The sequence below is a fragment of the Bufo gargarizans genome, chromosome 8, assembly GCF_014858855.1.
Source record: "Bufo gargarizans isolate SCDJY-AF-19 chromosome 8, ASM1485885v1, whole genome shotgun sequence".
NCBI lineage: Eukaryota > Metazoa > Chordata > Amphibia > Anura > Bufonidae > Bufo > Bufo gargarizans.
The window spans coordinates 104,577,428-104,604,215 of NC_058087.1; the positions used below are offsets into that span (position 1 = coordinate 104,577,428).

At 42.6% G+C, this 26,788-nt stretch overlaps 1 protein-coding gene across 5 annotated transcripts in view; it reads right to left on the reverse strand.

Annotated features, from left to right (window-relative positions):
• PMS1 (PMS1 homolog 1, mismatch repair system component) overlaps nucleotides 1-26,788 on the reverse strand; it is a 488,451-nt gene that overhangs the window by 53,580 nt on the left and 408,083 nt on the right. For all 5 annotated transcript variants that reach the window (XM_044304355.1, XM_044304357.1, XM_044304354.1 and 2 more), the window contains 2 exons: nucleotides 20,388-20,518; nucleotides 16,674-16,831 (listed from right to left, as the gene is read on the reverse strand). In XM_044304355.1, the coding sequence (XP_044160290.1) occupies nucleotides 16,674-16,831; nucleotides 20,388-20,518 (289 nt within the window). The remainder of the gene's footprint in view (nucleotides 1-16,673; nucleotides 16,832-20,387; nucleotides 20,519-26,788) is intronic.

The following is a 26,788-nucleotide window of genomic DNA, read 5'->3' on the forward strand; positions in this document are numbered from 1 at the left end:
ACCTGCACCATTTCAATTGAAAAAAGCTGCAGACTATGGTGGCGCTATATAAAGATCGTTACTATTATTAATGGGAACCTGTCACCTCCAAAACCATCTAAAGCCGATAGCAGTACCAGAGAGTAGCCAGCAGTGTGTTTCTGACGAAGGGGCAGGAAATGGGCGTGGTTACCTTGACTTGAAGCAATGAGGCCGCTGCCCCCTTGAATTCAAGCATGTCTAGAGAAGTGCGCCGGGAGGGGATAAAGGAACGTTTTCAGAGCTTTTGCTGCATCTGCCTTCAGGAGAAAAACAATTATCAGAAACACACTGCTGGCTACTCTCAGGCACTGCTGGCAGCTTCAGATGGTTTTTGGAGGTGACAGGTTCCCTTTAATGGATGTAGGCTTGAGGGAATCGAGCTTCAGACTGTAGATCTGAAGTTCATTTATTCAAAAACTTCAGTGGAGCCAAACTTCATCTCTCCCGAAGTTGCGAGAGACTTCAGTGGATTACTACTAGAGATGATTGAATCGAAGTTGCATCAAATTCAAATTTTTTCACGCTTCGTGGTAACGAATCGCATATTTTTGTAAAATGGCTACTGCACATGTTAGGACATAGAGCAAAGAACTCTGGGAACAAGGGATCACCCACAATGCCATGCATGCAGCCAATCAGCAGTCAGCCCTGTGATGTCACAGCTCTATAAACAGCCTCAGCCATCTTGGTTTCAGCAATTTTTCAGTGTACTTAGTGCAGGGAGAGACATCAGCAGTCGCTAGGAAAAATGCTAAAAAAGTGAAAACTTTTATTTTGCTGAATAGAAGTTCAGGGAAAGAGCATTAGAAGTGTAGGGAAAGGATAGGGAGGAATTATTCCACAGTGTTGAAGCAAAACAGGGTTCAATAGGGGAGTTTACAGCCTGGGTAATAGGAGCAATCCTATTATACCTTGCTGCACTGACTGGGGATCCAAATTGCCATTATACTGCTGCTTTCAGGTTTGCGATAGCAAACCGTTCTCTTTATTGGGGTGCAAGTGCTGTGTGATGCAGCCATTAAAAGGGTGTATTTCTAGGAAATATTTATATGTCTTATTAGCCATTGTGCGGTTCAGTTATATGTTCTAAAGCCTTTTTTGACATGTATAAGTGGGGGAAAAAAGGGCTTATTTGCCGTTGTGTGGTGAAGTGAGAACATTACAGCCTTTTTTGGCGTGTATAAGTGGGGAAAAAAGGGCTTATTTGCCGTTCAGCGGTGCTGTTATATGTTCTAAAGCTTTTTTTGTCGTGTATTAGTGGGAAAAAAAGTATTATTTGCCTTTCAGCGGTACAGTTATATGTTCTAAAGCTTTTTGGGCCGTTCATCGGTGCAGTTATAGGTTCTAAAGCTTTTTTGGTGTGTATTAGAGGCAAAAAAAAGTATTATTTGCTGTTGTGTGGTGAAGTGAGAAAATTACAGCCATTTTTGGCGTGTATTAGTGGGAAAAAATAATTATTTGCCGTTCAGCGGTGCAGTTATACAGTGGATATAAAAAGTCTACACACCCCTGTTAAAATGTCAGGTTTCTGTGCTGTAAAAAAATTAGACAAAGATAAATAATTTCAGAAATTTTTCCACCTTTAATGTGACCTATAAACTGTACCACTCAATATGTTATAAAGTTTTTTTGGCGTGTATTAGTGGCAAAAAAATAGGATTATTTGCCGTTGTGTGGTGAAGTGATAAAATTACAGCCTTTTTTGGGGTGTATTCATTTCTTTTTAATTTACTTATTTGATCTAACAGTATGTCAGACAGAGAAGTGACAGGCCCTGCCTGAGCTCCCAGTGTCAGCTACCCAGCGGTTCCTGAATGGTTGACTCGTCATCGACTTCGTCCCAAGTGACATCAGACATCCCCAGTCAAGACACAACCCTTAGTTGGCATGGCCCTGTACTCAACCTGCCTCTGTCCTTTTCTGGGCTCAGCTCCACTATACAGCGAGGACGAGCTACTAGAGCAGTGTTCCCCAACTCCAGTCCTCAGGGCCCACCTACCAGTCATGATTTGAGAATATCCCACAGAATGAATGCCTGAGTTAAGTCCTGATGCATGGACACTAATTCTATCACCTGCTAAAATACTAAGGAAATCCTGAAAACATGAACGGCAAGTGGGCCCTGAGGACTGGAGTTGAGGAACCCTGTACTAGAGGACAGTCAGCAGCTACTGCCCAGCCAAGATATAGAGGAGACAACTGCCGCTTCCTCCGGTAGGCCGGCAAGTAGTGATGAGGAGAGTGGCGTGGGAGCTAGTGTTGCGAGCGGTCAGGCTCCTGGCTCAGAGACCGTTGAGGAGGACATCAGTGACGTGCAAACAGAACTCGATGATGATGTAGCCATTCGCAATTGGGAGCCGAGTGACAAAGGGGCTTCATCATCATCGGGAGTATAGGGTGGCAGCGGCAGAGCCAGAAAGTTGGTAGCGTGGCCGGAGGTAAGCAGGGTGGCAGCAGTGGGAGGTTAGGAAACAAACGTGCCCGGGGTAGACCACCCTCTTCTCAAGAGCCTACCTGCCTGGAAAGTAGTGGTACAGGGGTTCACGGAGGCAGCTGCCGTAGCAGTCAGTGCAGAGTGTTGGTGGTAAAATTACCCACTCGGCAGTGTGGTAGTGTTTTTTTTAAACCGCCGGAGAAGGTGAACAAGGCCATTTGCCAATGTTGGTACCACGGCCCTGCTCCAACATATGCAGCATCACCATAAAGTGGCCTGGGAGAACCGTGGCTCAAATGTGGTGGTCCAGCCTGCCGCAGCAACCACTGCATCATCCAGTAGCATGCACCCGATTTCAGGCAGTGAAGGCTCCACCACCTCAGCCGAAGGGAGCTGTCTGTGCTTCCAATCATCTACCGGTCCTGAGGCTCCTGCTCCTCGCCCTCCTACATCTCGTCATTCATTCAGTCAGCAATCGATCACTGAAGCGATTGCCAAGAGACAACAGTATGCGTGAACCTGGCTAAGTTGCTGGTGCTGCAGTGCCTTCCTTTCCAAGTGGTGAACTCTGCAACTTTCAGAGAACTGATGGCTTGCGCCAAGCCGAGGTGGAGAGTCCTAAGCCATCATTTCTTTACCAAAAAGGCAGTACCAACCCTGCACAAATATGTAGAACAGAAGGTGCGCCAGTCCTTGAGCCTGTTGGTGTCTGCCAAAGTGCACGGTAGCGCCAACGTGTGGAGCTGTAACTACGGTCAAGGACAATACAGGTCCTTCTAAAAAAATTAGCATATTGTGATAAAGTTCATTATTTTCTGTAATGTACTGATAAACATTAGACTTTCATATATTTTAGATTCATTACACACCAACTGAAGTAGTTCAAGCCTTTTATTGTTTTAATATTGATGATTTTGGCATACAGCTCATGAAAACCCAAAATTCCTATCTCAAAAAATTAGCATATCATGAAAAGATTCTCTAAACGAGCTATTAACCTAATCATCTGAATCAACTAATTAACTCTAAACACCTGCAAAAGATTCCTGAGGCTTTTAAAAACTCCCAGCCTGGTTCATTACTCAAAACCGCAATCATGGGTAAGACTGCCGACCTGACTGCTGTCCAGAAGGCCATCATTGACACCCTCAAGCAAGAGGGTAAGACACAGAAAGAAATTTCTGAATGAATAGGCTCTTCCCAGAGTGCTGTATCAAGGCACCTCAGTGGGAAGTCTGTGGGAAGGAAAAAGTGTGGCAGAAAACGCTGCACAACGAGAAGAGGTGACCGGACCCTGAGGAAGATTGTGGAGAAGGACCGATTCCAGACCTTGGGGGACCCGCGGAAGCAGTGGACTGAGTCTGGAGTAGAAACATCCAGAGCCACCGTGTACAGGCGTGTGCAGGAAATGGGCTACAGGTGCCGCATTCCCCAGGTCAAGCCACTTTTGAACCAGAAACAGCGGCAGAAGCGCCTGACCTGGGCTACAGAGAAGCAGCACTGGACTGTTGCTCAGTGGTCCAAAGTACTTTTTTCGGATGAAAGCAAATTTTGCATGTCATTCGGAAATCAAGGTGCCAGAGTCTGGAGGAAGACTGGGGAGAGGGAAATGCCAAAATGCCTGAAGTCCAGTGTCAAGTACACACAGTCAGTGATGGTCTGGGGTGCCATGTCAGCTGCTGGTGTTGGTCCACTGTGTTTTATCAAGGGCAGGGTCAATGCAGCTAGCTATCAGGAGATTTTGGAGCACTTCATGCTTCCATCTGCTGAAAAGCTTTATGGAGATGAAGATTTCATTTTTCAGCACGACCTGGCACCTGCTCACAGTGCCAAAACCACTGGTAAATGGTTTACTGACCATGGTATTACTGTGCTCAATTGGCCTGCCAACTCTCCTGACCTGAACCCCATAGAGAATCCGTGGGATATTGGGAAGAGAAAGTTGAGAGACGCAAGACCCAACACTCTGGATGAGCTTAAGGCCACTATCGAAGCATCCTGGGCCTCCATAACACCTCAGCAGTGCCACAGGCTGATTGCCTCCATGCCACGCCGCATTGAAGCAGTCATTTCTGCAAAAGGATTCCCGACCAAGTATTGAGTGCAGAACTGAACATAATTATTTGAAGGTTGACTTTGTTTGTATTAAAAACACTTTTCTTTTATTGGTCGGATGAAATATGCAAATTTTTTTAGATAGGAAATTTGGGTTTTCATGAGCTGTATGCCAAAATCATCAATATTAAAACAATAAAAGGCTTGAACTACTTCAGTTGGTGTGTAATGAATCTAAAATATATGAAAGTCTAATGTTTATCAGTACATTACAGAAAATAATGAACTTTATCACAATATGCTAATTTTTTTAGAAGGACCTGTATATGTCCTTTACGGCCCACTGGATAAATGTGGGTCCTGCCCAGCCAAACCAGCAACTTGGTCAGGTGACGCCACTTCCGCCTCCATGTTCTCACGGTGCTGGTCCTGCGACAATGTCAACCTCTGCCTCCTCATCCACCACCGTGTCCTCAGCCTCCACTATAGGGACCATTCACAGTGCTCCTCCAGCATACCACATGTTCAGGGCACGGCGGTGTCACGCTGTTCTACACTTCGTTTGCCTGGGTGAACAGAGTCACATAGGGGAGGAACTACTCCGTGTACATTATCAAGAAATCGAATCTTGGCTTTCTCTGCGACAACTCAAAATCGTAACTATGGTGAACGACAACGGGAAAAACATGGTGTCAGCGCTGTGTCAAGGAGGGCTGAGCCAGGCGCCCTGCATGGCTCACGTGTTCAATCTGGTTGTCAAGCGGTTCCTGAAGACTTTCACCCATCCATCCTAAAAATGTTTAGGAAACTTTGCATGCACTTCAGCCACTCGTACACCACCAAGCACACCCTCCTTGAGCTGCAGCGGCAGAATGGGGTCACAAAATAGGCTGATATGCAATGTTTCCACCGGTTGGAATTCCACCCTCCATATGTTGGACCGACTATACGAACAGAGAAAGGCCATAAACGATTTCTTGAAGATCCAGCAGAGAGGAGTACTCCCCTGTGTAACTTCGATGTCAGACAGTGGTAGCTCATGAGTGACACCTCAGGCCCTTTAAGGGTGCATAGTTATTTGTCAGTCGCCAGGACTACAGGATGAACAACGTCATTCCACTGCTTCCTGTCCTGGAACAGATGCTGGTACATCTGGCTGGTCCGGGGACTGGAGACCTGGTGCCTTCATCTCATGGCCACATGAGCCCTGTGGGGGCTGAACTGGAGGAGGAGGAGGAGGAAGATATTGGAGCACAAACAATGTGTAGCGAAATGTGTTTTTTTTCTACACAGGTGACAGGAGAGGAGGAGCAGGAGCAGCCAGAGGAGAAAGAGGGAGATGAGGAAGATGAGGCAGATGACAAAAGGCACAATGTGGCAGTACGCAGTGGAGATAGAGGCAGGGAGTCCCTCCGGGTCACTTGCGCAAATGGTCCACTGCGTGCTCACTTGCTTGGGTAGTGACAGCCGAATTGTCACCATTCGGCAGAGGGATGACTTCTGGCTATCCACCTTGCTGGACCTTCGCTACTGGTCCAAAATGGTGGCCTTTTTTACACCAGCTGAGAGGGAGGGCAAACTGAACTACTATAGAGACATCCTATGTAGTCAGTTGGCCACTGCCTATATGCACAATTGTCTAATCCTCTCGCAGGTCTGATCGGGGGGCCCTCTGCGCTCTCGTTCATCTGCCATAGCGGCTGTGGTGGGGTGGGGGGTAGGAACAGTACCAGCTCCATTAGCAGCAGCTTGAGTCCAGGGTCAATGATGAGCGTCTTTCTTAACCCGCCTAATGAAGAAACTACTCACCAGCAGCAGCAGCTAGACCTGGAGCAGAACCTGAACCAGCAGGTGGTGGCATACTTGGACAGCACCCTGTCATCCCACACTGAAGATCCCACTGGGCAGCCAAACTGGAATAGTGGCTGCAACTGGCTGAGTTTGCCCTGGAAAAGCTGTCCTGCCCAGCCACTAGTGTGGCATCAGGTTATTTAGTGCAGCGGAGGCCATACTTACCCCAAGGAGAACTCGCCTGTCCACCCAAAATATAGAGAGACTGACCTCTGTCAAGATACATGGTTCAGCCAGGATTTTCACCCACCAATACCAGATGCATCAGATTAGATCATCCATGCTGCCTCACCCAAACCTTGAACAAGAGTCCGGTTTCTTCTGGCTACCTGCCTCAGCTACTATTCTGATGCTGCCACCCGCCTGATGCCACACATCTGATGCCAAATGTTCCTTCTTACACCCACCATCGTCAACGGGTACTGTTTTTGCCACCCACCTCCCTACTCACCGAGTCCCTCTGTGGTCTCCTGATGCTGCTGCCACCTCACCACTCAGGTCTCTTCATGCTGCTGCTGCCACCTTCACACTATCATTGTGCCACTCTGTGGCCTCCTCATGCTGTTGCTGCTGACACCTCCACAGTCAACTTGATCCTCACTGTCACTCATGCTGCTGCTAACTCAACACTATGTCACTGGGCCACTCTGTGGCCTCCTCATGCTGCTGCTGCCTCCACACTATGTCACCTTGCCACTCTGTGGCTTCGTCATGCTGCTGACAACTCCACACTATGTCACCTTGCCAGTCTGTGGCCTCCTCATATTGCTGCCACCTTCACACTATGTTACCTTGCCACTCTGTGGCCCCCTAATGCTGCTGCTAAATCAACACTATGTCACTGGGCCACTCTATGGCCTCCTCATGCTGCTGCTGCCACCTCCACACTATGTAAATGGCCACTCTGTGTCCTCATGCTGCTGCCACCTCCACACTATGTCACCTTGCCCCTCTGTGGCCCCCTTAGGCTGCAGCTAAATCAACACTATGTCATTGGGCCATTCTGTGGACTTCTCAAGCTGTTCTCCCACCCTCCCCACTCCATGACTGGGCCACTATTTTGCATTTTTGGCCTGGTTGACAGCAATATTTACTTGACCCTTCTTCTGATCAGCCAGCAGGAAGGAAAAATTAGACGCACAATGGATCCTGTCTGTGAAGCAGCTGTAAGGCCTGTATGGTCCCATACAAAACAAAGAAGACATTGAAATATTCCATTGACGTGTCATCTCTGTTTTGGATCCACCAATGTTTTTTTTTTTTACTTTAGCAATACTGATGGATTACTGACCAAATGCTGACTGAGTGAAGGCAGATGCTCAACAGACAGGATTCATTTTTTTGGGGGGTTATTGTTCTGATGTATCAGAGAAAGGACAAAATAATCAGTGATGTCAACTAGGGCTGCAACGATTAATCGACGTTATCGATAATATTCAATAACTATATTAGTTGTCAACGAATCCCGTTATCGAATAATCGGCCAATTTGTTGCTATGCGGGCGGGAGCGGGCGGTCAGGGGCTATGCCTGCGGGTCCTTGAACTTTAAATCACTGCATTTTTATTACCTTACAATGAAGCTCCACTTACTCACGTGACGCACATGCTCCGTCCGCTTCATTCATAAAGTGGGTAGAGCAGGCGCGTCACGTGAGTAAGTGACGTTACGCCGCCGCCCGCTCTGCCTGTTACTGGAGCTTCATTGTAAGGTAATAAAGATGCAGTGATTTAAAGTAAAAGTTACTGCCGGTTAAGGAATACTGCTGTGAGCGGCAGGGCCGGGGCTGTTATGGGGAGGGGGATCTGTAGATGACATAGTTATGGGGAGGGGGAACTGTGTATGGCACGGTTATGGAGGGGATCTGTGTTTGGCACTGTTATGGATAGGGGGATCTGTGGATGATGCACTTTTATGGGAAGGGGGATCTGTGTATGGCACCATTATGGGGAGGTGGATCTGTGGATGACACTGCTATGGGAGGGGGATCTGTGGATGACACTGTTATGGGAGGGGGATCTGTGGATGAAACTTATGGGGAGGGAGATCTGTGGATGACACATATAGCATAAGATGCTATATAGTGTAATCCATAGATCCCCCCATAGAATGGTCATCCACAGGTCCACCACCCCATAACAGTGTCATCCAAATATCCCCCTCCCCATAACAGTGCCATCCACAGATCCCCCTCCCCATAACAGTGCCATCCACAGATCCCCCTTCCCATAACAGTGCACAGATCCCCCTTCCCATAACAGTGCACATATCCCACTCCCCATAACAGTGCCATCCATAGATCCCCTCCATAACAGTGCCATCCACAATTACTTTTAATATGGCCTTTGAACATAATTTTTCAAGTAAAATCATATAAACCCCTTTTTTTTGTCATTTTGGTGTTTTTTCCAGATTAATCGATGAACTTATCGACAACTAATCGATTATTCAAATAATCGTTAGCTGCAGCCCTAATGTAAACACAAATGTACCTCTGACACCATCTCCACTCTGTTGGGGGGCTCTACTTGTATAAGTATTTAATAGAACAGGTTCTGTAGACATCTATGTGGAATCAGCTGACCACGGTGTAAAAGTAGTGCACTCTTTCATGCTACAGTAAGATCTTGGGCCTCTGCACGGTTCTTTATACCTGGCGCTAACATCGACCTGTAAGGCTGAGTTCACACTTGAGTTATTTGGTCAGTTTTGGCCCTGTAACTGCCCAAATAAGTGAAGTGTACAGTGATTCTAAGAGCGACACCTGTCAAATGCATGTCATACTCAAAGTATTGTTTTACTACCACAGCAGACTCCCTATGCGTGTTACTGCAAGGCACAGTGTTCTACACCACTATACAGGCTCTCTACAGCCAGGAAATAGCTGTTTTTTAATGTGATTCGCTGCAAATAAATTCGGATCGAAAATTCGGCGAACTGGCCAAATCGATTTGGGTCCGTGAAAGAACACGGATGCACACAAGATTGGAATCCGTGTCCGTGATCCGTGGCCGTAGGTTACTTTCATACAGATTCGTGAAAACTCAGATCCGACAGTATATTCTAACACAGAGGCGTTCCCATGGTGATGGGGACGCTTCTAGTTAGAATATACAACGAACTGTGTACATGACTGCCCCCTGCTGCCTGGCAGCACCCGATCTCTTACAGGGGGCCGTGAGCCGTACAATTAACCCCTCAGGTGCTACACCTGAAGGGGTTAATTGTGCGTATCATAGCCCCCTGTAAGAGATCCGGGGCTGCCAGGCAGCAGGGGGCAGGAGGAAGGGAGGGGCGCACACTGCCACCAATGTATTAAAACAATAGAGGGAGGAAGGGGGGGGCGCACACTGCCACCAATGTATTAAAACAATAGAAGGAGGAAGGGGGGGTGCACACTGCCACCAATGTTAATGCAATTGAGGGGGGGGGTGCACACTGTGCCACCAATGCTATTACAATATAGGGAGGGAGGGTGGCGGTGGGCCGCACACTGCCACCAATGCTATTATTACAATAGAGGGAGGGAGGGCGGGGGGGGGGCGCACTGGCCACCAATGATATTTAAACTGGGGAGGGGGGGGGTCTGCCCCCTGCTGCCTGGCAGCCTTGATCTCTTACAGGGGGCTATGATACGCACAATTAACCCCTTCAGGAGCGGCACCTGAGGGGTTAATTGTGCTGATCACGGCCCCCTGTAAGAGATCGGGTGCTGCCAGGCAGCAGGGGGCAGTCATGTACACAGTTTGTAGTATATTCTAACTAGAAGCGTCCCCATCACCATGGGAACGCCTCTGTGTTAGAATATACTGTCGGATATGAGTTTTCACGATGTAACTCATATCCGACAGTATATTCTAACATAGAGGCGTTCCCATGGTGATGGGGACGCTTCAAGTTAAAATATACCATCGGATTGGAGAAAACTCCGATCCGATGGTATAATAGGGACTCCTGACTTTACATTGAAAGTCAATGGGGGACGGATCCGTTTGCAATTGCACCATATTGTGTCAACGTCAAACGGATCCGTCCCCATTGACTTGCATTGTAATTCAGGACGGATCAGTTTGGCTCCGCACGGCCAGGCGGACACCAAAACGACTTTTTTTTCATGTCCGTGGATCCTCCAAAAATCAAGGAAGACCCACGGACGAAAAAACGGTCACGGATCACGGACCAACGGAACCCCGTTTTGCGGACAGTGAAAAAATACTGTTGTGTGCATGAGGCCTAACAGTAGATTTGGCTGCCAAAATTCTATAAGAGACAGGTATCAGAAGAGGAACCAGTAAATGCTGACCATACTCAATGAAGGAAGAAGACTTTACAGTTCATTCACTGGAATAGTTATTGTAAGAAAAATCTGTCCAGGGAAGCAATGTAATCCAGTTGTTGTGATATGCTGTGCTGCAAATTGTTAACGAATGTCATTAATGGATTCCACTGCTCACTGGACTGAGGATGGTAGGCCAAAGAGTCCAATTTGAAATCCAATTTACAGATAACTCTCCAGAAAAAAGGCTGGACAGCGAGCGGACCACTTTAGAAAATCGGTCAGCAAGCACCCAGATTACCACACACCCCAAGAAAGGAAGTACACCGCAATGTTTTGCCATGGGGCTTTAGGCACTAACTAGGCAAATAAGAGTTGTGGAGGTTTTTGTTTAGGCATGTCCTTAGAAATAAGGCGACCAGTAATGTTTAGAGATAAGTCTGGGTTAAATGAATGAGAGGGCATCCGCCTTGGTATTCTTGTCAGAGGCATAGGAGATACTTTACATTTTGAGACCTCAGACAAGGTAAAGACACAACATAGTAAGGCATGTTAAGAAAGCACATGGGGGGACCCTAAGTCCCTAGAATTTTGTGTAATTGAAGTGATACGTCCATCACCTACTGGGGAGACCTGAATAGGAGGATCTTGCAGGAAAAAAAACGGCATGATCTATAGACTAAAAACTATTAACCCTCGAGGTTTGAATGAAATATTGTCCTTTGTTTTATTTAGGTTTCACTAGTGACTATTTCCTGTAAATAATTGTGTTGCTAATGGCCAAGTTGTATACAACAGTTTCATTTAGTTAGCGTGAATAAGACCATGATGGGTCCTGGCATATGATTATCTAATTGAGGGGCGTGGGTGGGTAACATTTTTATGTTTTTATTCTCTTACTTTGTCATTTAGATAGCTCAGTAATGATATATTAAAGGTAGTATTTGGTCTATTATCCTTTATTTATGGATTTATTATTTTCATTCACCGGAATATGCAAATTGATTATTGACTGGTTACCATGACCACCCTATTTCCACTGAATGTCAAGCCTCTTGGAATCTATGGGGTGCTATGGATCTCACTATGCATGCCTCAGGATATGATACACAAGTGTGAGGATTGCATGCATGCACTGTGAGGATTCTTGATTATTTGCCAGGTTATTTCTGACCTCTATTGTTTGTTAAGCCCATTTAATTATATTAGACGCGTTGAGCTGCATTGTGCATACCTAATGAAGCATTCCGTAAAGTGAATACTAACGTCATTCCAGCGCATCCTTCACACTGGTGAAACAGAAAAGACCGGTAAGTTATCCCTCTTGGGGCTATTTGTTTGGAGACTGCAATGTATTCTGGTTTGCCATATTTTTTTTTGGTGCCTGTAACAGTACAGTATATCTATGCCATCAAGCATTCTACTTAAGCCCCTGGATGAACATATTTCACTCTTATAGCGGAAATGCATTGGCACATTAGGAAGGGACACTGAGCCTGAGAGACAGCCACTGAGAAGTGGGGTGGCACCTTTCGGGCAATTATTCCGCTTTTAGGCAGGAGTAGCCTGCAGCAATAGGGCTAGCATCCTGAATGCATGGGATGTCTGCAAGTAAAGGTGATCACCATATGTTCTGTGTGTTCTGGGTACATGGATTCTCATGAATATTTTGGACTCTGAACCAGAAGTGAAGCAATGTTTTCCAGCTAGCAATTGGACAGAATACATTAGACAGGAACTGCACAATGATCATGACCTGTTATTATTTTAGGGCAAATTCCATAACTATTGAGATTATATTTATCACCATCACCTGACTGTGAGTAAACCCTATGGGTTATTAGACTCTGAGAGTTAGTACATGTGTATCTTTAAGGTGGTATTGATATTCACATTGCCTTCAGTGAAATGCAAATTCCAGCAATGATTTTCTTATTCTTTATCTTATAAAGAAAGGATTAAATATTTTTTCTGTACTGTACATTTTCCAGAGTATTAACCCGTCACTTCACAATTGTACTAGAGAATAAATATAAATAGCCAAAACCTAATTAGCAAAACTGGTGCTGAATTTTGCCCCTATGACTGTCACAATTAACTGTAAATAAAATACATTATCAAACCTAAAATAGCTGTGTATCAAACAATCATCTGGTGTGGCACATAAAAAAACTGCTCAATCATGTTGATGATACTAAAGTGGCTGCTGCTTCTACTGATTGTGGTAGAGAAGACAGTGGGAGGTGGGTGACTCGGTAGGGTGCTTAGAGGGGCCTCCTGGTTAGACATGTGGGAGGAAGGAATCTGCTCGTCAAAAGCTGTGTACACAGTGTATCTAGGTAGCAATTTGGCCCAACTGGTTTTGACAGCAAGGGACTAAGCTTTCCAGTAATCATCAGACTGCATATTGTAAAGTACTCTATGGGAGCTGTAGAGTAGATGGAGTGGCACTGCAATAACAGTATAAAACTCTTTTTGGATAAGATACGTCACCAGAGTACTTGGCAGAGATTTATATAGCATTTACTGCTGACAGTGGTGCTCAGCCCAACATGTAACTAGATTGTTACTATTGCGAGATACTTGTAAAAAAGGAAGACAAGGGCGGCACTCACCGATACTTGCAGAAGTGGTTTCTTTATTCCATTTCGGTATAAGGTAGGGAGCAGATAACTTATCCTGCTGATGCACGCATATATGTAAACAGCCGTTTCGCACCTCCGTGCTTCGTCTAATGGTTAGGTTTGCCCCTTCATATCTGAAGGACACATCGGATCTCCTACTGGCACTGCATGCTATACAGTGGCAGGAGGGTTTCCAACTTGTGTCACTGGATGTCGAAAACCTGTACACGCGTATCCCCCAAGATAGAGGCATTGAGGTGGTGATCGATATTTTGGCCAACACTGGTAAAAGTGTGGCTTTCTCCAATTTCATCCATGATGCATTGGAGCTCATCCTCAAAAACAATGTCTTTAGATTCGGGAATACGTGGTACAGGCAGAAGTTTGGCACAGCTATGGGCACACCGGTCGCATGCACTTTTGCAAATCTGTACTTAACAAATTTTTAGGACAAGTATATCTATGCGCTTTCTAACCTCTTCCTACCTTTCATACACACGTATCTAAGATACATTGATGACGTGTTTATAGTGTGGGCAGGCACAGAAGTCGATTTCACCCACTTTGTACAACATCTGAATACATCAAATGATATGAATATGTTATTCACACACAAGTTCGGAGGTTCACACCCCGAATTTTCAGATGTTGACCTCTCTGTGAGGCAAGGTGAGTTGGTGACTGAGGGATACCGCAAGCCCACGGCTACCAACTCACTGCTGCACTACTCAAGCTACCATGCCCCCAGTGTTAAAAGGGCCGTACCTTATGGTCAGTTTGTCAGATTCAAACGTATCACTAAGCTAGAGGAAGATTATGACAGACAAGCTCTGGACCTAAAAAACAGGCTCCTAGCAAGGGGTTATCCCTTAAAATTACTTAATGAAGCTATGAGAAAGGCCGCACTTACAAGACACCCAAAAAATCCCAAAGTGACCTCGACTGGTCAAGAGGAAAAAAAAGGATAAACAAAATCTCAACCCATTTGTTTTCTCTTTCAAGTTTGGACCAATGGCCCCACACATAAAAAAGGTCATTAAAGATAATTGGGACATACTTGAAATGATGAATACCTGACAGGGATAAAAAATGTCGAACCAATTGATGTCTTTAGAAAATGCCATACTCTGAAGGACAAATTGGTCCAAAGTAGATTCCAGTAAAAAAAAAAACGAAACATGGCTCCAAAATTGGGGCCCCAAGGGCAACCGCAGATGCGGCCATTGCTCATGATGTAAACTTAATCCGCAATGGGACACCCTGGTTTTCGGAGGGGTCCAGCACAAGGTTAATACCCTTATAACTTGCAGAAGCAAATATGTTGTGTACTTGTAAATGTGACAGGTTCTATATAGGGAAAACAATCAGATGTCTCCAAGAAAAGATCAGGGAACACATCAATTCACTTACCACTGGCAAGGGCTGCCCACGCCTGATTGAACATATGAGACAGGAACATGGAGGAAGCCATCAGACACTAAGCTTCGCAGGAATAGAGGTCATACGCAGTCTGCCGCAAGGGGGAGATAGGCATAAGGAACTACTTAGGAGAGAGAGCAAGTGGATCTTGCGCGCAGGCGCAATGGGTCTGTTAGGTCTCAATGATCAGATCGATATGGGGGTCTTTTTGGAAGTGCCTTTGCTCACACTATATTGTTTACATGATTGATTTGTATTATTTTTACTGTAATATATCTTTCACATAGTGACGCGATTCTCTCTCTGTGAAGCACAGGTGAGCACCAGGTGAGCGCTGGACCTGAGCAGCGCAGAGAGAAGCACGTCACAGCAGGGTTTTAAAAGCAGGTGAAATTCATCACTTGATTATAGGCCAGACGAAGCACTAAGGTGCGAAACTGCCGTCGCCTTATCCTGCTGATGCACGCATATATGTAGTCTGCTCCCTACCTTATACCGAAATGGAATAAAGAAACCACTTCTGCAAGTATCAGTGAGTGCCCTTGTCTTCCTTTTTTTTTTACAAGCATTGTGAAGTACTCTACTCCAGCTGTAAACAGTGGTGTTAAGGGTAAATATGATGCATAAATCTGCCATTGCTGATGGTGACCCATCATGCCACTGCCTACCATCTTGTCCTATTCCGTATGGCTGTGCTGGTGATACCACCAATGCAGCTGCTACTCCTCGCTGCTAATCCCCCTACTGCCACTGTTTGTTTTTCTTTACCACTAAAGAGCCGCTATTACTATTACTACTACCTTAACACAGCCACACACATGCCTTGTCTGATTCATGCCCGTACACAAATTACCCTAAGAGGCAGTGATGGTTTTTTTGAGAAATAATGGAAGCTAGGAATCTTACAGTGAGGCGGAGTACATGTTGTTTGAATCTGTGTCTAAAGGGGGTGTATTATTTTATCTCTTAATAGCTTATGCTGGGTATCAGCTAGAGATATCTGGTTTGAAAGCTGAAAATCTAAGCTTTTAAACAAGACCAAGATTGTACTGCTAGCTGAGTAATATTGAGAAGTACAGCTGTTAGAAATCAAGTTGGGAGTGAAAGCCATAGGGACCCATTTCTAAGAGATGTAACTCATGATGTATGCCAACTTTAAAACAATAAGGGTTGCATCCCAGTCAAAACTTAAGGTATAATCCACAGAAGTTGCCCACTTTCTGCATCATTTCAAACAGCATTGTCCTTTCCTTCGCATATTTGAGTACATTTTAGGCCTAAGCTCAAGACACAGGTAAATATCCACTGCCTTGTTGCAGAAGGTGAACTCATGTCATTAAATTAAGGTTTGCACTTACAAATTAAAACTTACAATATAGTAAATACAGCAATAATGCAATTAATCAAAAAATATTCAGTGTCTGTATAAATCTTTAGGTTTGCAGAGGGCTGTTGCCAGTCAAAACTGGTTAAGCAAGCTTTTGGCCTCACAATATATTGTAAACACAATTACTCACAACATGTATACATACAAAGATTAGTACTGGATATACTTTCTCTTTATGTTTAAAAATGGTGTGTAGCTTACTTTTATCAGAATACTATACAGTAGGGAACCGTGATACAAAAAACATTAGCATTAAAACTTAACCAAACCGAAACATACTAGTCTTACTGCAACATTCAAATTAAGGGGGGATGAAGAAATAGAAGGCCACAAAAAGCAAAAATAATATATGTTATGGTATGCTAGCTGTTGACTTTTAAGAGATGAAAAACATCTACATTTATGGAGGACCCTACACCACTTTTTTCAATACATACAAAAGTGTCAAAAAGTGTACAGGGATCCAGAGCTGTGGCATGTGTAACTCTTCCAATTTAAAAACAATTGCCATAAAACGACATGAGATCCGACTACAAACCATATGTGTACTTTCTGAAAGTGTTCCAATAATTAATCTTGCCAAATATCTCTTTGTAAATGTACTCACCTCTAAATAATTCAGAACTTTCAAGGGCCTACACTCCCACAAGTTTTTATTTCCTTTAATCACAGAGCTTAAAACTTCTTTGAGATCAGTTATTCCAAAAAAGGGCAAATGTTTAGTTATAGCTTCAATCTCAACATGGTCAGTAAAATTTGATGAGCCTAAAAAGAACATGAAGATAAACAATTTCTTTGTTGTGATTTAATGAACTTCTCTAGTACCAATCAAGAAGTCAACATTTCAGAAACAAAAAAAAAAAATCTCAGAAAACCAATAATTAAGGGCTTGCCTCTGATTTCATAAAAAAGTGTTACAGATCAGTCATCACCATTAACCTGAATTGAAAAATCAAGAATTATTCTTGGAAAGATTCCACATTTTGGGTAAGTTTAATGATACCATCTGGATAAGTCAACAAAATTATGGAGAACATTCATGTGTAAAAAAACATACATTCTCAGTTTGTTTGTTAACCCCTTCAAGCTGTTGCTTGCCAGTTTGGACCAAATGCCAAAGCTGATGTGTCAGTTTACCTGGTATTAACTTTGGAAAGCTTTTACTTATCCAAGCCATTCTGAGACTGTTGTACCTTTAACCATAAAAAATCCAATAATTTGCTGAGAATTTGGTAAAATTTGCATTTCTCTACTTATAAGATAGATCATGATAATTCATAAAATAATTACTTTACATCCCCCATATGTTTGCATCATTTTGTAAAAGTCACTTTATTTTTTAGGAAGTTAAAAGGCTTAGAAGCTTAGAAGTAAATTTTAATTTTTTTAAGGAATATTTCCCAAACCTACTTTTTTAAGGACTAGTTTGGTGATGAAGTCACTTGGTGGGGCTTACATAGTAGAAACCATCCATAAATGACCCCATTTTAGAACCTACACCCCTCCTCAAGTTATTCAAAACTTATTTTACAAACTTTGTTAACCGTTTAGGTAATCCACAAGAAAAGCAAGGGTTAACAAACCTCAATATTTATTACCCTGATACAGCAGTTTACAGAAACACTCCATATGTGGTCGTAACCCGCTGTATGGGCCAACGGCAGGCCGCAGAAGGAAAGGAGTGCCATATTGTGTAACGGATGGAATGGTTTTCAGGTGCCATGTCACATTTGAAGAGACCCTGAGGTACCCCTAGAAAGAAAACCCCAAAAAGTCACCCCATTTTGGAAACTACACCCCCTCAAAGAATAAATCTAGGTGTCAGATGAACGCTTTGATCCAACAACCGTTTCATTTTAGAAATTAGAAACACATGGCTGTGAAAATCAAAATTTAAACTTTTACTTCCAACATAATGCTTTAGCACCAAATTTTTCATTTTCACACGGGGTAACAGGAGAAAACGCACCCACAATTTATTATGTTATCATTTCTGAATACTGCAACACCATATATGTGGCCGTAAACCGCTGTTTAGGGGCACGTGGCAGCATTCAGAAGGGAAGGAGCGGCATCAAGATTTTCTAACATATAATTTGCTGAAATTTTTAGTTTTTAGAGGCCATAACATTTTTATTTTTTCACCAATGTAACTGTGTGAGAACTCGAAAAACATGTAGCAGACATGGTGAATGAGCATCGCCAAAACAGTTATGTAGTGAGACAAAACTAAATACATTTGTTTGCACTTCAGTTGGCCAAATCTAACCCAGATCACAGCAACAGATTTAAGACCACTGTATCCTGGTGTACTAGATTCTTGGAAAGGCATAATATGGTACTGAGGCAAAAGACGAAAATTGCACAACAATTACCTGCAGATCTTGATGCCAAAGTAAATAGTGTTGGAGGGGTAGTCTTATACGACGAGTATAGCCTAAACCCTAAATTTTAACTGGAAAAGTTAGGGGTCGTCTTATACACCCAGTTGTCTTATACGCCAGAAAATACGGTATATCCTTTTATTCACTTTTTATAGCACATTTTGTAGAGGTGAAGTGTTTTTATTTTTATTGGGGTTCCTCTTGTGGCAAATATTATATGTTAATTTTATTCTGTGGGTTGATACGGTCACGGCAATACCAAATTTATATAGTTTCTTTTGTTTTACTGCTTTTTCATCATAAAATCACTTTTGTGTTGAAAATAAATTATATCGTCCATAACAGTAACATTTTTTCACCAATGTAGCTGTGTGAGGGCTTGTTTTTGTGCAATGGGCTTTAGTTTTTATTGGTATAATTTTGGGGTACGTATCTTTTTGATCACTTTTTATACCATTTTTTGTGAAGGTGAAGTGGGCAAAAATGGCAAATCTGTCAGTGTTTTATATTTTTTATAGGGTTCCTTGCGGTAAATATGATATGATAATTTTATTCTGTGAGTTGATATGGCTATCTCAATACAAAATTTATATAGTTTTACTACTTTTTCTGCATAAAATCACTTTTGTGTTAAAAATAAATTATATTTTGCATCGTCATGTACTAACTAAAGTCCATAACATATTTATTTTTCCATAACATATTTTATCTTTATGTTGTTTTTTATTTTTTTGTGGAGGTGAGGTGACAAAAACAGCAATTCTATCTTTTTTTACGGCGTTCACTGCGCGGGGTTAGTAACATGATAATTTTAAAGATCAGGTCATTAAGGACGTTAAAATAACAATTATGTGTAGTTGTTTATTTTTTCATTTTGTTAATGACATAAATGAATGCATAGGGGATGAAAATCCTTTTTATTTTAATTTTTATAACTTTTTTTTTTTCCCCTTTTTATTTTTAATCAATCCAGAGGGCCTGATGGCTATACAGTACATGCACTGTATTGTCAGTTTTACACTGACACTAAGCCAGATGAGACCCCCGGGGTCTAATTAGGCTTAGGTACATGGTACGCATGGATGCCTTTGTAAGGTGTCCGGTTGCCATGGGAACCATAGGGCCGCTGCCATAGCAGCAGTGGCAGCCCGATGGAAGAGAGAGGGAGCTCCCACTCTTAAGCCCATAGATGCCAAAGGTGGCTACTGACCATGGCATCAATGGTGTTAAACGGCCAAGATCAGTGCCAGAAATGTTTACACTGATTGGCTGGATCTTTTATCCAAATCGTATCAGCCCCTGATTGTTACCACTTATGACACTGTCACTTGAATATGGTTTTAAGTCAAAATAGCTGAGGAAAATCTTTGGAAAAAAAGCTTAGGAAAGTTGAAAATACCATAACCTGAGGCTTTTGAAACTTGTAGTTACAGAATCCTCAAATTATTATTAAAATAGCCTTAATATGCATAGATATTAAAGGGGTTTTCCAGGATTTTACTACTGATGACCTACCAAGCACAATGCTGTACATTGTATAGCGGCTGAATGCGATACAATGTACAGCACTGTGCTTGGTCACCACGGAGAAGGCCACAGACCTCACATGAGCACCGATGCCTTCTCAAACAGCTGATTGGTGGGGGTCCTGGGTGTCGGACTCCCGCCAATCGGATACTGATGACCTAGCCTGAAGATAGGTCATCAGTAGTAAAATCCCAGAAATCCCCTTTAAATTAAAGCTAAATTGATGCAAATGGCAATATGAGGGTGGTGAAGAAACTCCTTATTTACGCCCTTGCTAGCAAACTGCTTCCTCTAGAATCTTCCAGAGCTATTCAAATTATGGTATTGCCATGTAACACTGATAATCCTGCTGCCATTTTGGTCACAGGGAGGAGAACATCACTTAAAAGACAGAAAGCCGATACACATACCTGGCATCATTTTTATCTGAAATCCATTATATGTGAGTCTGACATCTGAGAAGTAAATATGTCCATTTGGTCTTGGACTATCCTTTTGCATACTTAGCAGAGCTGTGAAATACTCGGGTCCACCAACCAATCTAAAAGCAACAAACAAACAATCTAATAAAGCAAATCAAGAGTAGGTGAAATTATAACCAAAACTAAAATAATCAAGACCTGTTTATATGGCCCAATGGAGCAGACAATTTTCGGCAAGGAAGCGTTCCTTTTTGAAACTTAATTTCTCTTGAGTGGAGGAGAGTGCTGTACTTCCATGCAGCGATCTCATCTACAGTATGGGGAGGAGCGATATCTAAGGACATCACTTATTCCCATACAGAATCATTGTATTACGGCAGCAGAGAACTATTTAGACAGCACCATCTGCTGCCAGCAAACAAGGATTTAGGTGCCCGTACGAACTATTCAATTACACTATAAATGAGCATTTTGTTCTTTCATCGGGTAATCTGCAGCACTTCTACACTAGCAGATTATTGCTAACAAGTCTTTGTATAACTGCTAGTTAGTAATAATCTGCCTGAACATTGGGTAGTTTAAAGTAGGCTTAAAGTAAACCTGTCATCACTTTCTAAGCCTATTTATCCACTCGCTTATCTAAAAATACTTTTTAATACATTAAAATTGATATTAAAATTAATTCTGAATGAACTAATCAGTTCAGAGAAAAACCTAATGTATGTAAATTAACCTTAGATGAGTCCTGTCTCCTCCATGTTTCATAGAGGAGTCCAGCATTCTCTGACTCTCAGAGTGCAGCCACACCCACTGTGAAGGAGCCAAACACCACTCTTCATCCTCCGAATCTCCTCCTTGCTCCCAGACGTCACAAAGTTAGAACGCCGTAATCTCACGATACGCGAGCTAGCGCATGCGCAGTTCATTCCCTGAGGCTGATGCCAGCACAAGCAAGGAACACTATGCAGACACTGCACATGCGCTAGCTCGCGTATCACGAGATTACGGCGCTCTAGCTTTGTGACGTCAGGGAGCAAGGAGGAGATTCTGAGGATGCTGGGCTCCTTCACAGTGGGCGTGGCTGGGCTCCTGAAACGTTAGTAACAGCTCCTTGGGCTTCTTGCATCATTTACATATATATAAAATCATTTTTTTTACACAATAAAAGCACAGAGAGCTATGGGGAAATGGCTATTGCGGATCTGCTAGCGGCCATCTAGCAGCCCATGTCCTCAGCTCTACACCCTAAATTCAGGTGACAGGTTCCCTTTAAGGCTCAATTTATGGAGAAACCAACTTGATTATCTACTGTAAATAAACAAGGTAATCACAAAAATATGTCTTGGAATCCATACATGGTCTACATAGCAAGGGTGTCCCTGATTCTTATAATATGGTCCCTTATGAATTCTAGCAGTAAAGGTCCTATTAATGTACATATTGTGACCACAATATGGCAGTAGGCAACGTGGCCGAGAACTGCATGGGTTACCATAGTTTTGCATGCATTTTGCATGACTTGTGGAGATAAAACGCATGACTTCACCTGTACAAACCACATACGCATTTGCTGCACAGTTCTCTGCTGTGTCACACACTACTGCACTGCACCCTTAAGCTTTTTTGGTCAGTAGTATTAAGAAACCACTGGCTTTTTGGCAATATCTTTAACATTCTTTACATACATTCAACTACATTCTATACATTTGTTTACTGGTAAATCTTATTTGAATCACATGTTAACCTTTGAACACAATTTTACAGTATATATATATATATATATATATATAGAGAGAGAGAGAGAGAGAGAGAGAGATAACTTTTTTTAAAAGTTATAACATTTCTGAACACAAGAAGGTTTGTACCCAAACATAGAAGAGGATTCTTTACAGTAAGAGCAGTGAGACTATGGAACTCTCTGCCTGAAGAGGTGGTGATGGTGAATTCAATAAAAGAGTTCAAGAGGGGCCTGGATGTATGTGTGGTGTGCAATACTATTACAGGTTATAGTTACTAGAGATGGGTTGTTGATCCAGAGATTATTCTGATTGCGTGATTGGAGTCCGGAAGGAATTTTTCCCCCCTAAAGGGAAATTGTCTTCTACCTCATAGGGATTTTTGTGCCTTCCTCTGGATAAACTTGCAGGATAACATGCTTTTTTTAGATGGTTTTATAAACTATGTATGTTACATTACATATCTTTGATCCTGGGTAGCAGTCCGTATTCTAATCCCATGTCACCATTTTTGGCATATTTACATTTTGTGTATGGAATTATTCTGTTTTTGATTCTCCAAACCATAACCTATCATAAGAAGGGTACACTGTCTCTGTGCATGCACAGTCACCTATCTTTTTGTTGTGGAAAGATCCACACATATTAGACACATATAGCACATTCTATAATTTATGTCATACATGTCCCAATGGGAATAATCATGTAACAAATACTTTTAGCTAAAAATGCACAGATATCAATAAAAAAAACATCTAGTGCAAGTGCTGTTCCCTCTTCAAGATTGCACTGCACCTCAACTCACTTGTGGTGGCAATACAGTCTGGTTCATCCCATTCAGGTCATGAGATGTTCCTTTGGACACTGCATGAGGTGATCCTTTGGACACTGCGTAGGATGATCTTTCGGACATCAGAGAAGGGCAGCTTCATTACATTTTTCAGTAAACGGTGTCCCGTAGAGGGCGCTGAAGAAGCTTCTCTCCTTATCACAAAGTAATTCATAGCTTCCAGAAGCTATAAATGACTGTTTTATGGAAGGACTTTCTTTATACGTATTTACTTTCTATTTATTTTTCTTTAAACGGGTTGTTTAACCCAGGGACCTTTTCTGCAGACACCCCCCACACCAGGGTAGCCAGGCCAGTTATCAGGTCTCCCCACGCCAACATCCGATTTGATGGTCACCTGTCCACTGCAGCCAATTTCTAGATGGAGAGGTGATGTGTTACCCATGCATCTTGTGGCCTGGGAGGCAGACGTCAAACCGGATGCTGATGAAGGGAGACCTGAGGCACCGGAAGAGAAGCAATGGACCTGGAACCCAGCGGTAGGAATATAATTCCCACAACAGGCAGAACTCCATAGGAACATCACTGTGGCAGTCCTTGAAATCTTCCAAAGACCCAATACTGTCATAGCAACCTTGATATTGGCACAGGGGATCCATTTGGGTGCAGAGCTCCAGGGAAAAGATGTATCAGTAGGAGTGGTCGCAATAGACCACATTATGTGAGGGTTTATAAGTCCGTGATCAGCATTATTGCAGACAATGCCTCTGAGTGTTTGGAAATGCTATGGGGTGGCTATGGTGCCCTCTCAGCTTCTGAGCAGGTGCCATGTTTAAAATCTTACTCTGTACATGTATAGCAGAAGTCTGGAATGAGTTAAGATACACGTCATTCTCCCATATAACTAGGGCCTTCAGCATTATAATAATGATTGAGAACACCCCTGTATATTTAAAAACTTTTATTCCCTTTTTATCCAACTGCCTCTGGCAGGTCTTGGGCTCGGGTCCTTCAGCATCAGAGGCAGAAACCTTACTAGCTGAACTAAGATGTGACAATTTTGAGTAAGTTGAATATCTCTAACTAAAAACCTTTACTAGTATTCATGAACAATGTGTCTGTATCCACAGATAAAGTGCCTTGAAAATTATTCATACCCCTTGAACGTTTCCATATTTTTTCATGTTACACCCACAAACTAAAATGTATTTTATTGGGATTTTATATACTGTACTCTGATACTCCTAAGTAAAATCCAATGTGATCAATTGACTTCAGAAGTCACCCTATTGGTAAATAGAGTCCACTTGTGTGTAATTTATTCTCAGTATAACTAAATTTGTTCTGTAAAGACCTCAGAGGTTTGTTAGAGAACATTAGCAATCAAACTGCATAATGAGAACACACCAGAGAGGTCAGGGATAAAGTTGTGGAGAAGTGTAAACCAGGGTGAGGTTATAAAAAAAAAAAAAATATATATATATATATATCTCAAGCTCTAAACATCTCATGAAGCACTTCAATCAATCATTTAAAAATATAAAGATTATGACACAACTGCAAAACTAAGACATTGCCGTCCACCTAAACTGATAGTCCAACAAAGTAGAACACTAATTAGAGAAGCAGCCCATGGTCACTCTGGATTAGCTGCAGAGATCCACACTTCAGGTGGGAGAATCTTTCCACAGTTTAACTATTAGTCATGTACTCCACAAAATATGGACTTTATGGAAGAATAGTAAGAAGAAAGTCATTTTTGAATGCAAGCCACAAGAAGACCCATTTGTCGTCTGTCACAAGCCATGTGGGGAACACAGCAAACATGTGGAAGAAGGTGCTCTGGTCAGATGAGACCAAAGTTGAACATTTTGGCCTAAATGAAAAATGCTATGTGTGGCAGAAAACTTATACTGCACATCACTATGAACATACCATCCTTACTGTGAAACATGGAGTTGGCAGCATCATGCTGTGAGGATGTTTTTCTTCAGCAGGGACAGGGAAGCTGGTCAGAGTGGATGGGAAGGTGGATGGAGTGAAAGACAGGGTAATCCTGGAGGAAAACCTAGTTGAGGCTGCAAAAGACTTGAGCCTGGGGCAGAGGTTCACCTTACTGCAGGACAATGACCCTAAATATACAGCCAGAGCTACAATGGAATTGCTTAGATCAAAGCATATTCATGTATTAGAATGACCGAGTCAAAGTCCTGACCTAAACCCAACTGGGAATCTGTGGCAAAACTTGTCAGATGCTCTCAATCCAATCTGATCAAGCTTGAGTTATTTTGCAAAGAGAAATGGGCAAAAAGTTCAGCCTATAGATTGGCAAAACTGGTAGAGACATAAGACATATCCGAAGAGCCTTGCAGCGAAAGATTGTACTACCAAACATTGACTTTGAATACAAATGCACACCACACTTTCAAGATTTTAATTTATTAATACATTTGAAAACCATATATCATTTTCTTTTCACTTAACACATACATGTTAAATTGTGTTGGTCTATCATATAAAATCCCAATAACGTGGGTGAAACGTGTGTAACGTGAAAAAATGTGGAAAAGTTCAAGAGGTAAAACGTTTATTGTAATTCATTTGGTAACATTTTGATGACTCCTAAATAAATTTGTCTTTTGCGGTTTCATATGGAAGACAGAAGCCTTACTATTGTGCTACAGAGTATAGAGAGAATTTTTATAACTAAAATGTCCTGGTATATAGAGACATTTCTGTAGTGGAATAGTAATGCAGGTTTTTAGTTCGAGAAATTGTCTTCACAAATAGCAGTGTGCACTGAAGTAGACTGGAAAGGCATCAGTCTCTCGTACAGAGGGTTGTGAGTTTGATTCCTGCGGTACAAAATTATATATATATATATATATATATATATACAGTACAGACCAAAAGTTTGGACACACCTTCTCATTCAAGAGTTTTCTTTATTTTCATGACTATGAAAATTGTAGATTCACACTGAAGGCATCAAAACTATGAATTAACACATGTGGAATTATATACATAACAAAAAAGTGTGAAACAACTGAAAATATGTCATATTCTAGGTTCTTCAAAGTAGCCACCTTTTGCTTTGATTGGTTTTCACTTCACAGGTTTGCCCTGTCAGGTTTAATAAGTGGGATTTCTTGCCTTATAAATGGGGTTGGGACCATCAGTTGCGTTGTGGAGAAGTCAAGTGGATACACAGCTGATAGTCCTACTGAATAGACTGTTAGATTTTGTATTATGGCAAGAAAAAAGCAGCTAAGTAAAAAAAAACGAGTGGCCATCATTACTTTAAGAAATGAAGATCAGTCAGTCCGAAAAATTGGGAAAACTCTGAAAATGTCCCCAAGTGCAGTCACAAAAACCATCAAGTGCTACAAAGAAACTGGCTCACATGCGGACCACCCCAGGAAAGGAAGACCAAGAGTCACCTCTGCTGCGGAGGATAAGTTCATCCGAGTCACCAGCCTCAGAAATTGCAGGTTAACAGCAGCTCAGATTAGAGACCAGGTCAATGCCACACAGAGTTCTAGCAGCAGACACATCTCTAGAACAACTGTTAAGAGGAGACTGTGTGAATCAGGTCTTCATGGTAGAATATCTGCTTGGAAACCACTGCTAAGGACAGGCAACAAGCAGAAGAGACTTGTTTGGGCTAAAGAACACAAGGAATGGACATTAGACCAGTGGAAATCTGTGCTTTGGTCTGATGAGTCCAAATTTGAGATCTTTGGTTCCAACCACCGTGTCTTTGTGCGACGCAGAAAAGGTGAACGGGTGGACTCTACATGCCTGGTTCCCACCGTGAAGCATGGAGGAGGAGGTGTGATGGTGTGCTTTGATGGTGACACTGT